General features: G+C 40.3%; 1 protein-coding gene across 2 annotated transcripts in view; it reads right to left on the bottom strand.

Moving 5' to 3' along the window:
• Positions 1 to 14,315, bottom strand: part of LOC138289633 (alcohol dehydrogenase 1-like) — a 385,600-nt gene that overhangs the window by 88,468 nt on the left and 282,817 nt on the right. For both annotated transcript variants that reach the window (XM_069230190.1, XM_069230189.1), the window contains exon 7: positions 13,576 to 13,711. In XM_069230190.1, coding sequence (XP_069086291.1) covers positions 13,576 to 13,711 — 136 coding nt within the window. The remainder of the gene's footprint in view (positions 1 to 13,575; positions 13,712 to 14,315) is intronic.

A 14,315-nucleotide genomic window follows, 5' to 3' on the forward strand; every position in this document is an offset into this window, starting at 1 on the left:
AGAGGGTTAAGCACAAGCTAATTTAGTTACGTTTGTGGCTCACCCTGACAGGGAATCTTGTTGTTGTCCAAGTGGGGTTTCCATCACCCTCAACCAATACCCCAAATTTTTACTCAAGGGGTGTGGACTTGGAGGCCCAAGACATGGACTGTCTCGATATTTTGAGGTCTCCCATATACTCTTGGGTGTGTGAGCATTCACAACCTCCTTTCTGAACCTGAAATAAATTCACTTCCAGGGTGGGAAGGAAGGGAACACTCTGACACTTCACAAGTGTCTAGGGTAAGGGAAAATAGTGCAGTTGCACATCTCAGTTGTCTTTCTCAATGTATAACATAACTATAATATGGTGAATGAAAAAGACACAGAAATGTAACTGGTGGATGCTGTGAAGGCCAATACATTTATTTCTGTTTCGACAAAAGATCAAACACAGATTGCTGCAGTGCATACCTTAGTCTCATACAGAACCAAGTCCCCTATTAGGGAGCAGAGAGATTTACATATACAACAGGAGAAGATGATCACTGATTTAACTAACAAGTGGTTTTGCTATCATTCCAAGAGAGATCATGAGAATAGGTTCTGTTTCAAAGATAAAAAGCAGGTTTGATGAATAAATCGAATAACATCTCCCTTTTGTTCATAATGCTATTGCTGTCTATTTGAAACCAATATTTAAACAGAACCAGTCCTAAATACAAATGGCCAACTAGTGAGAGCAATATTGGCATGGCTTACGATCCAAGTCCCAAAACTCCAAAGCTATATCAATTCCAAGCACACTACGGCAAATAACTCTTTATGCAACTGTTGGGTTGGGAATGTCCATCTGCACAGTAAATGGGTTTGCACTCCTTCCCAGAATGCAACACTGCTTGCAAAACTGGTATGCTGATATTTATTTCTGCCACCACCAGGGCAGAGATCTCCCCATGGCATAGTTTAGGGAAATTTTAACTAGTTAATCAAACTTTTTAAAAAAACTGTTAAATGTTTTAGATTAAATATTAATGTCAAATGTATAACTTGATTTTAAACATAGACCAAAGTTAAAAGAAAGCTGTGCAATATTAAAGTGTAATTAATTAAATATATTAAAGTAAAGTTATTTTTTGCATATTTAGTAAAACAAATTCCTACCTAAATTAAAACATTTATATTTACTTATTATGCAGTAAGGAATATTACATATTATGTACAGAATTAATTTAAATTTAAAATGAAATTCATTTGTTTGCTAAATATTGCAAAGTAACATTTATTTTTAAGCAAAAGTGGTTAATGGATATTTTATAATACAATATATTTACTTTTTATTGAAATATGCTTTTTTAACAGTACATTAAATGTATATATGTTGTATGGAGTGCAGGAAGCAAGAGCTCAGAACTCAGCAGCCACAGTAACTTCATGTTCAGCTCAGTACTTGACTCAAAGTCAAGTACTGAGCTGGACATGAAGTTACTGAGCTGGACATGGACATGAAGCTTCCTGCGCTCCTTGAGAAGCTTGCAACTGCTCAACCTTCCTACCTCCTTGAAAGTCAACTACAGAAAGTGTTGTGTTTGACCAAGTTTGCAGAGGCAAAGTAAGAAAGGCCCCAGGACACCAGTGCCAAAAGAACTCAACCACCAATGTTGTTCCGGTAACCTAAGATAGCCATTTGGGTCCACTAAGTGGAGGTACAAGATATATATATATATATATATAAACGCTGAAAAAAACTAAAGGTTACAGGGACGTCATAGTTAGAAAATAGAATTAAAAAAAAACATAGAAATTCACTTAAAAAACTAAAAGTTACAGGGACGTTACAGTTAGGCTCACATTTTAAACATACCAAAACATAGAAAGTCACCAGTTATAGTTAGAGTTATCTCAAGTAACTATAACTCGTGCCCTAAGGTAATTGTAACATGTCCCCCGGCATGCACAGTTTTTTCCTCAAAATGTTTACTGCAAATATTACATTGATATTATCAAGGATGCTATCAAAGATGTCATGAGTGCCGTAATTTGTAGTGGGTGACTTGGCCCACCCAGGGGCATTATAGTTACAAAGCTCAGGAGCCCGCGTTTCATTATTTTTCAAAATTTTTATGGTGGAGCCACTGCAAACTAAAAAAAAAAAAGGGTTTTTAGCTCTGGCGGAGGTCCCTTTGAGACCCAACCACCAGAGCTAAGGGGTCAAGGTGTTCGTAGCCTTGCCCCTTTTCTTTACTTTTAACTTTTATTTGGGACTCAGCTTCAGCTGAGTCCCAAGGTGGCTGACAACACTTCAACAGCACAACTGCTTCTGTTGTTGAAGTGTTAGCAGCCAATCAGATCTCTGAACGAGATCGGGAGGGGTCACAAAATCTTTGCGTCCCTAGGTTTACAAATTTGGATTTTCTTTAACTTCTTTGAAACTACTGAACAGAATTACACCAAAACAAAAAAGCATTCTTTCTGGACCAGGACCTACCTTGCTGCCAAATCTGGTGTAATTCCATCCAGTTGTTGCACTATCACTGTTCAAAATCACTATCGAAAAATGAATGGGGAAAACGTGTTTTTAGAAAGTTTTGTGAAGTTTCGCCAAGAGGCGCCAAAGATATAGGCAAGTAAAAAAACTCTTTTTATATAGAATCTAGCTCCTAACTTTAACTACCTGTATGTATATTGTGGTTCTAAAAACTCTGGACCCATGTAATTTACTTTGCCACAGCAGTACGATTTTAGTATCAAAAGACCGATAATGACTAGTACACTAAGCATGAGCATTTTCGCTCAATTCCAGCAGCGTTTTCACCTCGAAATCGCCATTTTCGTCCTGCACTCGTGGCTCCCATTTTATACACGGCAGCCATTTTTAAAAGTTGCCCTCACATAGGCTTATAATACAGTCAGATTTGATTCCAAGGACACGTACACCTTGATTGACTTTTCTCTGACCTGGGCAAGCTGGAACCATTGCCTCAGGCCAAACCTGTTTGGTCAGTCCCTCTCCCAGTGGCCGAATCAGATAGCATCAAGGCACACCAGGCCATAAAACCCTTATTATCGCTCACACACCCTGCCTAACTTGCTCACACCTGCACCTGCTCTTTTCTTCTTCTTACTTTACGAGGGGGAGGTGCCCGTTTTTATTGGGGGTCCACACTTATCTGATGTGAAATTCTAGGCCTTGCCGGGTAATTTATTATGGGCTGGATGACATGAAATATGAGGTTTCATCATGACACTGGTTTTTCCTTTGTAGTGAAAACATGTGAATGACCAACCAAAATGTCAAGAATGTTTGCCTGAAGCTTAAAAAACTGTATATAAGGAAACCTGATTTTGCATTGACACACAGTCTCCTGAGAACATACAAATCGTGCTGTTGTACTTCTAGGACACTTGTCAATTGGTTGCAGCCAATAAATTCGATCTTTGACTTCACCTAGAAGACTCTGAGTTTCTGTAGTCTGAATCAGGAAAGTACCCGAGGTCTTTGGGTGTACCCTGGCACCGCTGGGTTACCGGATCAGTACCGGTTCTGAAAAACCCAGTACCTCAGTTGGCGCCCAAACGTGGGGCGATACCAGCAGTACCGGTCCAAGCCTGAGGTCCGTGGGGAGCTTCGTGTGAAAATTCTGGAGGAAGGCCGCCACTTCATCGACCCCTGCATGTCGACGTGGTCCGAAAGTCTTTGTTGCGAGGTTCCCCGCTTCCCGACGGCTATGAAGGACGGCTGCCCTGGCTATCGCCCTGATTTGGACCCTTGATTTTTGGTAGAGCGAAACGATAAGACGAGTCTTCTGGTGACGTCATTGATATTTTCAGTTAAGTATAAGTGGAGCGTCTCCCAGTCCTTAGTTGGACACTTGGTTTGGTCCTTAGTTGGACACTTGGTTTGGTCCTTAGTTGGACATTTGGTTTGGTATCCCTTTGGGATCACTTTGATTTGGAACTTGCAAGTACCAAAGCCGAAGGACTCGTGTATTCACGAGACTATCGTAAACGATAATCCTTTGAAGTTTGAAGCTAGACTAGTGAGCGAAGTTGCCTGGTCTTAGCAGACTTGGAAATTTGTTTTGTCTTGGTTGTAAAAGGGACTCCCGGTTGGAGGACTCATGTCCGGTTCCTCCGATTGGAACTCCAACCTATGAACTATATGTGAAGCACGGAGTGGGCCCCATCACGTTTAATAAAGTATGGGTCCGCTATTCTTGGAAATAATTGAGAAAAGTTTTCTTTTTTTTCTTGTAAATATGACTTACAACTAGGATCTGCAAACGGTTCTGTAAGTAAATTGCGACGGCGCTATTTATGAAAAATGGCTAAAGCGCGCTGTATTATGTGTACTGAGTGTTTTCTGTTTATATCTGAAATGAGCTCAATGTGTGTTTGTGGGTCTTCTTGATGTTTACAGTTTGTTAAGTAAAATGTTGGTTAGTTAATATTAAGTAGAAACTTAGAAAAAATCCAGAAATGAACCATGTGATGTGCTAACATAGCTATATGTTGCTCTTTAATTTATAGAATGAGCAATTGTGCACATATACAAAACTGCCGTTAAATGCTTAATAAATTAGAAAACACATTCAATAGATATAAATAGGCCCCCCCCCCAAAAAAAAAACGAAATTATCTATTTTCAATTCAGCCAGCACTTTCCCAGTTAAACATGGGTGGAATTTTGCATAACCTTCCTTTTAAATGAAAGTGGCGCAAAAATGTGACGCATTTCAAGTTAGGCTTATGCGCTTAGGCTTGTGAGTTAATGTATCCCAAATAATAGGCAAGGGATGCAGCTTGCTTTTATATGTGGAATTATCACAAAAAAAAGAATAATTGGGTTTTTATTTTTTTTTAAAGAAAATTATTAATTATGGAAAAATTATTTAAAAAATAAGTGCCTTTCAAAATCGTTTTTTAATATTTATAAAGCTTAATACCTATACTATGACCTCCTAACATTAAAATTTAATTCAAGTTATGTTGCACCACTAAAATTACATTTGTATGTGCAATTTTCCCTTGGCGCAGGAGCAAACAAGCTCATTTCTATAAAGTATAAGTTAATATTTTCAATGGCTGACTCATGGATTGTGTAATAGACATTCTGGTAATGCATATTATGCAAGAAAATTGTAGGATATAGATTTTTTAATGCCTAAAATATCAAAGTCGATTTTGGGCAAAAGCACTGTTTAAACTGCATTTTCTTTCATTCAGAGTACTTTTTAAAGTGTCTCAGGCTTCAGTAAATGCATACATTTAGGTTTTATATATATTTGCAGGTTGTGCCTTCTTATGATTCAATGAGTCAATGTGCCAGTACAAAGGCTTGTTTTAATATCAAGGTTGAAGGTTCTAACTTCAGCTGGGCCTACTGAGACGTTCATTCATTCGAGGTTGATGAAATATGTACCATTGCATGGGATTGCAACAAGCATTTATTCTAACAACTGGTATGTGTGTTATTAAGGTGTGTGAATTATTCACAGTAAATGTAGTTTAATAATCTGGAAATAGAGATGATTTTTTTTTTACAGTGGAAATTGTAGGTGCCAAATTAATATGGAGTGTCAGTGTAACAATTTTTACTTTTAGAAAGGTAAAACTAAGGTGGCTTGATGTTGCGAAGTAACTGACAAGAGGGTAACAGTTAAGTAATGGAAATTTATTTTCATGTATTTGGTCCTATCATGAATTGTTCTTGCTGGTCCTGTATGTTAGAAGAGAAACAGTAAAGTTATATTTGACAGCAGATTTCCATTGCCTGGTGATCTACTGTCAAAAGGAGGGTAAGGATTTTAAACCTGACAAATTAAACAGGCCCAAATATTGGATTTTGGGCTACAGGTTTACAGTGCATAAAGTACATGACATGGTGTTGTGTGCCACCGCTTATTCACACATGCTATTGTTTTGTCTATGCTTTTTGTGCTTGATACACAGCAAGTATATCTGATGGCTTGACGTTTTGTGCGTTTTTATTATTTTTTATTTGTTTTTTGCATGTTTGTTGCTGCTTTTGATACTATTACAAGCTCCCCTGTGTTGTGAGGGGATGGTCATGACGATGCCCATCGCTACGCAACAGTTGGTTGAACTTGTTCTGGTTACTAAATTCCACAGATAATGATATTTCATGCTGTGAACATAAAAGACAACACTTCACCAGTGAATGTCTATTTGGCTATAATGGTATTGAAGGAAAATAAAAAGAGATATACAGGATCAAAGTGTGTCACCTGCAGTTAGTCACGTTACTGCCCCTTCCCTTAAAGGAACAGGCAGCCCTACATTTATGTATCCTTGATTGGACCTAAGGATGAAATTATAGATCTGTGACTCAAGGTGGCCTAATTTCTATATTACATTAGTTAATGATGTTGTGTTTCCTAAGTAGCATATGGCTTTCGTTCCTTAAAAGAAAACCAGGTTTTCATTTTTTCCTGAAGAAGGAACTGAAACATTAGCTAGGAGTACCGTATATGTTGTAGTCGCCAACGGTAGAGTTAAAATTTGTGTAACTTTGGCCTTTGTGTATCACCCGTACTCTCGGTGTTGTGTCACATGCCTGACTATCACCCAAATATTTTTTTTTTTGTTCTTCCTATAGATTTTTTCTTTTGTTACTTCCCCTGACCAATGTCGCATCATGCTTAGTTATTGAGATTTTAGCTATGTCCTAGTCCCATTTCTCTTTTTCGAATTCCTTTCACCAGTCAGCCCTTTTATTATTATTGATGTATTGTTCAGGTTCACATTTCCAGACTGCAGTGATATACCAGGGACCCCCATGTTATGTATAATTCCCTTTGGTATGACCAGACTGGTTTTCAAGAATTTGCCTTAGGCCTGCTTCAATGTTTTCCAGCCTGACTGTCAGGGTAGCGATAGACTGGTTAACTGACTCAATATTATAGTAAGACAAGTTTTCCATCTCAATAGGAGATATCTTATGTTTACCTTTTTGAACATGACGAATTTTCAATGTCTATTTTAATTTGGTTTTCGGTTCCCTTCTGTTCCTGCTACTTTAATTTTTGGTGGGATCAGATGTGTCCTAATCATGCAAATATCAGGACCCTCTAGTTCTTGTCTTTTTGTTTGCACATTTGACTATTAGCCTGTGTATTGCATAGTGCACCTGATGCACAGTTTTTAAAGGAAGGTTTCTACATGTCCCTGATAATCGGTATCATGTGATTTCTCTATTGAGATGTTCTAAGGTAAGGAGGAACACCTAGACTTAATCATTGAGGCAAATATGTGTTTACCCCATTAGACAATGCCACTGTGTGAGGAAATCCATTCAGATAGAATTCTCATGTAGCTATAGATGGCAGAGAATAATGGAGAGAACCCAATTAAAGATGCTAGAGACCCTGTTTTGCCCTTCTGCCTTTGTCTTTGTATTTTATGCCCATGGTGTATGGCTACTCCTTTGAAGATTGCAGACCACCTGCTTGCAGTCCCCTTGTTAAAAACCATGAACTGTTTTTTTTTACTAAATTGAAGGAAACTAACAACTGTGGCACATTTCCTACGTCACTAGATTCTGCGGGTATCAAGTCATAATAACCTGCAGGACATTGACTTAAGCCTAATTCCCATCAGTGACAGCTACAGATGAAAGATGGACGTCTTGGCCCTACAGTCTCAGCACCCAGGAAGTAGCAAAGCTGGACAGCGATCGCCAGCGCATAGTATCGTACTTGCTCCATCAGACGGCGTTGGACATCACAAAACCAAAGTTTCAGTGTAAAAGAGCTAAAGAGAAGGATTCCTGTTGTTGATGGCAGAGCTGTTTTGAGGTTTCATTTCTCTACCTGTCATGTGCTGGTAACCTCTGACAGTGTGCAATCCCTTAAGCCCCTTGGCCTGAGTTTTGGCCACACACCCTCTTTTCTTTGCTCCAACGGAAGAAGGGCAGTGCACCGGAGATTTCAAGTTTGGAAAAAGGCACTATATTTTGGTGCCCATGAAAGAGCAGCTTGAGCGTCCTCTGACACTAAATAATGAGTGTTGGAGTCTGAAAGTGCTGCTGAGCTTGAGCTATTTCCCAATTAATGGTGCTTGGGTCTGCACGAGATGATTTGTGCCCTTGATCAATGAAGAGCACATTGTTTGTAGTATCTGCCACAGAGGAGAGACACTGGTGCATTGCTTTAAGACATTGAGACTTTCGAGTGAGCTGTGGGTGTTTGCCAGGAGGGCACTCCAACTAAGCAGTACTTTTCTCACGAAGAGGCCTGAATTGAGAGGCCCATGCGAAAGAAAACAACAAAAGAGAATTTGATGGACAATAGAAGCCTGCCAGAGAGGCTTTTTGAACGGACTCTGGGCATAGTTGGTTTCACAAGAGGTTTCCGTGTGATTGTATAGACTAGGTGTTAGGAGACTGATTGTTTTGCTGGCATTGTTTTAAAGTACTATTCTGTTTAGTAAAAGCAGAATAAAGTCCATTTTCTGTGGAAAGAGTACCCCCTTTTCACCTTAGAGCATTGATGAGAGTCACCACTGTTCCACCTGAACATACAAAAATTACTGAAATGCAGAGGAGCCCTAAAAATGTTACTAGATAATTTTAGGATTTGCTTTTTGGTTAGGGTTGTGAACAATTATTATTTCATAGTGGTCACTACTTTCTCCCGTTGTCTATATGTTCTTAATAACGTGTTTTCTAGTGTCTTTTAAACATGACGTTGTCATTTATGGGTAGGATTGTTTTTCTCTACTCAATTGACTTCTGAACCCACTTCCCAACCTATGTCTTTTCCTACTATTGTTTCTTTGCACTCTTTTCACCCTTTTCCTGAACATGAGCAGGTTAGAAGATCAGAATTCGTAAGCAATTCTTTTGTACAGCTTCTGCATCAACACTAGTTAGTAGTGAACATCACTAATTGTTGGGTGTGTGATCTTATGCCACCTACTGCAGATAGAGGTATTCCTTATTTTGTCCTGCCATATGTGGCCTTTTTGTGCTACTTCATGTTCGAGGAGACCTGTCCAGAGAGAGTTACCAAGTACTAGAATTTTGCTCCAGCAACATCTCCATGGCCTTATAAACATAGACCTGGACTCAGATTAGCATGAGAATAGGTTTATTGCCTATGTAAGGGCAAAAGGAGTGTTTGTGGTTCTAAAAATTCTGGACCCATGTAATTTACTTTGCCACAGCAGTACGATTTTAGTATCAAAAGACCGATAATGACTAGTACACTAAGCATGAGCATTTTCGCTCAATTCCAGCAGCGTTTTCACCTCGAAATCGCCATTTTCGTCCTGCACTCGTGGCTCCCATTTTATACACGGCAGCCATTTTTAAAAGTTGCCCTCACATAGGCTTATAATACAGTCAGATTTGATTCCAAGGACACGTACACCTTGATTGACTTTTCTCTGACCTGGGCAAGCTGGAACCATTGCCTCAGGCCAAACCTGTTTGGTCAGTCCCTCTCCCAGTGGCCGAATCAGATAGCATCAAGGCACACCAGGCCATAAAACCCTTATTATCGCTCACACACCCTGCCTAACTTGCTCACACCTGCTCTTTTCTTCTTCTTACTTTACGAGGGGGAGGTGCCCGTTTTTATTGGGGGTCCACACTTATCTGATGTGAAATTCTAGGCCTTGCCGGGTAATTTATTATGGGCTGGATGACATGAAATATGAGGTTTCATCATGACACTGGTTTTTCCTTTGTAGTGAAAACATGTGAATGACCAACCAAAATGTCAAGAATGTTTGCCTGAAGCTTAAAAAACTGTATATAAGGAAACCTGATTTTGCATTGACACACAGTCTCCTGAGAACATACAAATCGTGCTGTTGTACTTCTAGGACACTTGTCAATTGGTTGCAGCCAATAAATTCGATCTTTGACTTCACCTAGAAGACTCTGAGTTTCTGTAGTCTGAATCAGGAAAGTACCCGAGGTCTTTGGGTGTACCCTGGCACCGCTGGGTTACCGGATCAGTACCGGTTCTGAAAAACCCAGTACCTCAGTATATATAACCTAGTGACAGTCGCCACTAGGTAGTTATAGTTAGGAGCATTTTTACAATAGACGGAGCACTTTTTGTTTTGCTGATAACTTTGGCGCCGTTTGATGAATCTTCAGGAAATGTTTAAAACTTATACTTTGGTCAGTTAAGTTGTGTCTAAAAGGTTTTGGGGTGATCTGTCAAATGGGGGCCAAGACAAAGGGGGGGTCCCAAAACACTTTTTCCCCATTTTATGCCAATGGAATTTTCAAATTTTTGAACATGACTACAGCCCGAACCGCTGAACGAAATTACACCAAATTTGGAAGAAAGCTACATCTTGGTCCCGAAAGCATGCTTTTTGTGATTTGGTGGGAATATGTCCAGTATCTTTGGAGAAATTGGAGTTTACAAAATATAGATATCTAGGGTTGCGGATCCTCTGTGGATCCAGCTGTCCATGTGCTGATATCTGATTGGCTGCCAACACTTCAAGCAGGAAGTGCCGGCAGCCATCCTGGGACTCAGTTTCAGCTGAGTCCTAGAAAAAAAGTAGAAAAAAAAGAAAAAGGGCCAGGATAGGGACACCGTGACCCCTTTGCTCTGGTGCTGCAAGTGAGGGGTGTCAATTAGCTCTCACTTGCAGTAAATGAAGTTTTTATATGTTTCCCTGCACGAAAATATGTGTGCAGGAACAGAGATGAAAACATGGCTCCTGCAAGCAAGGAGCTGCTATTTTAAGCAGCTCACTGCTTGTGGGACAATGCTGGCTCCAGCAGGTTATGGGCTCTCCCCACGGTCCTGTCACTTTTCCTCTCTCTCCATGCAAGATGTTTGGTACGAATGTTATAGTTACTTTTGGATGCAGAGCAAAACAGGGCACTTCTGGCCTAATGGTCAAGGTCTTGTACAGTCACTCAGTAGGCTGAAGACTCAAATCTTAGTATCGCTTGGTAGTGTGCTTGTCTATTTACTAGTGTTTTGAACGTTAAACCTTCCTAGTAATGGAACATTCATGTTTCTTTCCTATCACATGCCTGGGTTGATTGTCATAGGTATGTCTAGAAGCATCACTGTAAGGAGTCACCTATGGCCTAAAGGTTAAGGTAACAGACCCTCACACTGAAAGTTGAGAGTACTACTCCAGGTGTGTCTTTGGTCATTTTCCTTCTTTCATTTCTTTTAGACTTCAAAAGTTTATCGTTCATACTGAAAGGTGATCTCACTCTTTTTAATTGACAAATACATTTTTCTTTTCAATTTCTTCAGAAACTTCTCATTCTAAGTATATCATTTATCAAAGCCTAAAAACTCCTTATTACTCTCCTTCTCTCTCTCAATTTCTCTCTTTCAATCTTGCTCCCACTCACACACCCACTTAGACACTCACGCACCCCAACACAGACCCACTCAGACTATGGTGACAAGGTGTCCCCGTTTCTCACCAGCTGTCCCAGCAGATTTCGGGAAATTTAGCTCATGTCCCGGTTTTTAGAGAGGCTCATCTCAAAACTGTGGGAGGTGATTTTTTGTGTTTAACAGAGTAGTGATAGTCATCAGATGTTATGAGAAAGCAATTTAATTAACAGGGGCTATACTAGCTTTAAAAATGTTATTTGTTTAATGTTCTTAGCGCCTCTGCTGTGATTCTATGCTGATGAGCGCTGTCATCCTGTGCTCTCAGTTGAAGTAACACTGTAGTCCTTCTTCTAATTTTGTGAAATGTCCCGGTTTTTGGCTCTAAAATTCTGGTCACCCTAACTCAGACACTCAGTCACGCACTCACAGACCCACTCAGACCCTTGTGCACCCACTCACAGACCCACTCAGACACTCAAGCACCCACTCACAGACCCACTCAAACTCTCGGACACCCACTCACAGATCCACTGAAACCCCCACGCACCCACTCACAGACCCACACAGACACTGACGCACCCACTCACAGACCCACTAAGACACTGATGCACCCACTCTCCCACCAGGCAGGCATTCTTACAGCCACTCTCACACCTAGATACACCCTCTCACACTTATTCTCACACCCAGAGAGACAGGCTGCGTCCAACTTCTGTGCATCGTGGGGTTGAGTGGTTCAGGGGGTTGGCTGCAGGGTCTGACCAGAAGCCTGGCCCTGTTGTCAACCCCCATCATGCACAGGGTTGGGTGGTCATAGGTGGTTGGTTGCAGGCCTTGAGGCCAGCCCCGCTGTCCTTGACCTTTGGTCATGCATGGCGGTGGTTGGAATAACATACAGTAATGAGAATTACTTTACGTAAAATAACCCACAAAAATTCACTGAAAAAAACACCAATGTTACAGAGACAGTATAGTTAGGAAAGAGAGTTTGGAAAAAGCATAGAAATTCACTGAAAAAAAAACAAAAGTTACAGAAACATCATAGTTAGGCTCACATTTCACATGCACAAAACCAGTGAAATTTAGCACTTATAGTTACCTCTGCTTAACTTTAACTTGCGCCCCGTGATGCATTGCTTATGACCTCACATATTACATCACTCATGACATGGTCAGTGACATCACTCATGACATCTCAAATTACATCACTAATGACATCTGAAATTACATCACTGATTACATCAACCAGTGAGTGTATTTAGTCGGTCAGTACAGGCACCTCACATCAACACTAGTATACCTGCAGCTGGATAGTTCCAGATCTTCTAAGCGGCAATCTTTTGTTTCAGTGGAACAGTTTCAGAGCATCCTAGGAGGACTGCTATACTTTTTGTGTGACATTACAAACCGACTGTGGAAGTGCTGCTATAATTTGAATGGACTGTCCTGCCAATTTTCAAAAACGAAACTGCACACATAATGAGGCAGAATCAGAACTTCTCAACACAGCAGCTAAGCCTTTAAACTGACAGTGACAGAATGTCTCAGTAGAGATGATTTACTCTTACAGATACAGTACCAGTAGTTTTTGGCATTTCTGCATTTCTTTAATATAGCCGTATATCAGAATTTCCCAGCAAGGTGTCTATACTTTTGATAGCTTTTTGCAGGCTCAGGAAGGACAGTGATATTTAAATGGACAGGAAGCCCAAGACTTTCCTTATACCTAGATAACATTGATGGATACTGTGCACGCAATGTAGCATCAGTATAATATTTTTTACTCATGCACAGAACTGTTACAGCAGCCAGCAACAGTGCAAGCTTCTCTGACGTAGAACAAATACAGCAGAGGCATCTGCAGGGCAAACTTTTCTGATGCTCAAACACAACAAGGGTAAAGTACACATGGCAGCTACCCTTCATTCAGACTTAACAGATACAATGCAGACCGCAGCAGGACAATCTGAACTCCATGGCATGTGTGAGTTTATCATTCTATCCATTCACTTTTAGAAAGAGGTCATCCTTCAAGTATCCAATCTACCAATACCAGCATGCAAATACAAAATAATTATTATATTTTCGCCAATTGAAAGGCACCATCTTGTCATCTCTGTACAATTTGCACCCAATCGAGCAGGCAATGTTCAAAAACTGTGAAGCATCTTGTAATGCGGCACTTAGCTTTTTAAAATCAGAAAAGGCACAGAATAGTATAAATGTCTCCCTCATCAGGGTGTACCTCCTATAATGGCTCCTTTAAGGGTGCGCCCTGTAATCAGTAGCCCCGGGTCGATTGATAAGCGTGAACCAGGATCAGACACTCCAGTAAACACACATGTTCCTTGTCCAGGGTCGCAGGACATCAGTGCAGAAAGCTGGTGGGAAAAAGGAAATAAGGAGAGGCACACAAAATCAGTTGGCCAAATCATTGCATTTCATTCAGACTGCTCATTCAACATGCACTGTTTGACTTATGAACTGAATAGCACTGTTTAGCTCAAAAGAGTAAGTAGGTCAATTTTGCTAAATTATTACATGTAGAAGAAATATGCTCCCCGTAAAGTATATATAGTATAGCCTTTTAGAATGCCATAGCAGGCTATACCAGCCATTAAAGGCACACTCCAGCGTTAAAGGCCTGAGACATAGTTGATCTAGGAAGAGCTATAAGGCAATTAGAACATTCTGCCACCTCAGGGTATAATGTTCTAATAAATAAAACAAAGTCCTCACAGAGCTCAAGGGGATTGTGATCCCCTTGGGCTCCGTGAGGTCTCTGTTCACAGCAACAGCTGTGAACAACAATATTGGGAATGTTGGAGCTCCGGGCTTCTACCAGCCATTAGAAGCCCGGAGCACTCCTTTGCTTTCAATGGAGCGCCCAATATTCCTATGTTCTAATAAACAGTAAACAAAACACTGAATCCATTTTTTTTACAGATCATTTATTTCATGTGTGATTTTCCAGTTTGGTGAATC

This window comes from Pleurodeles waltl, chromosome 1_1 (assembly GCF_031143425.1).
Source record: "Pleurodeles waltl isolate 20211129_DDA chromosome 1_1, aPleWal1.hap1.20221129, whole genome shotgun sequence".
NCBI lineage: Eukaryota > Metazoa > Chordata > Amphibia > Caudata > Salamandridae > Pleurodeles > Pleurodeles waltl.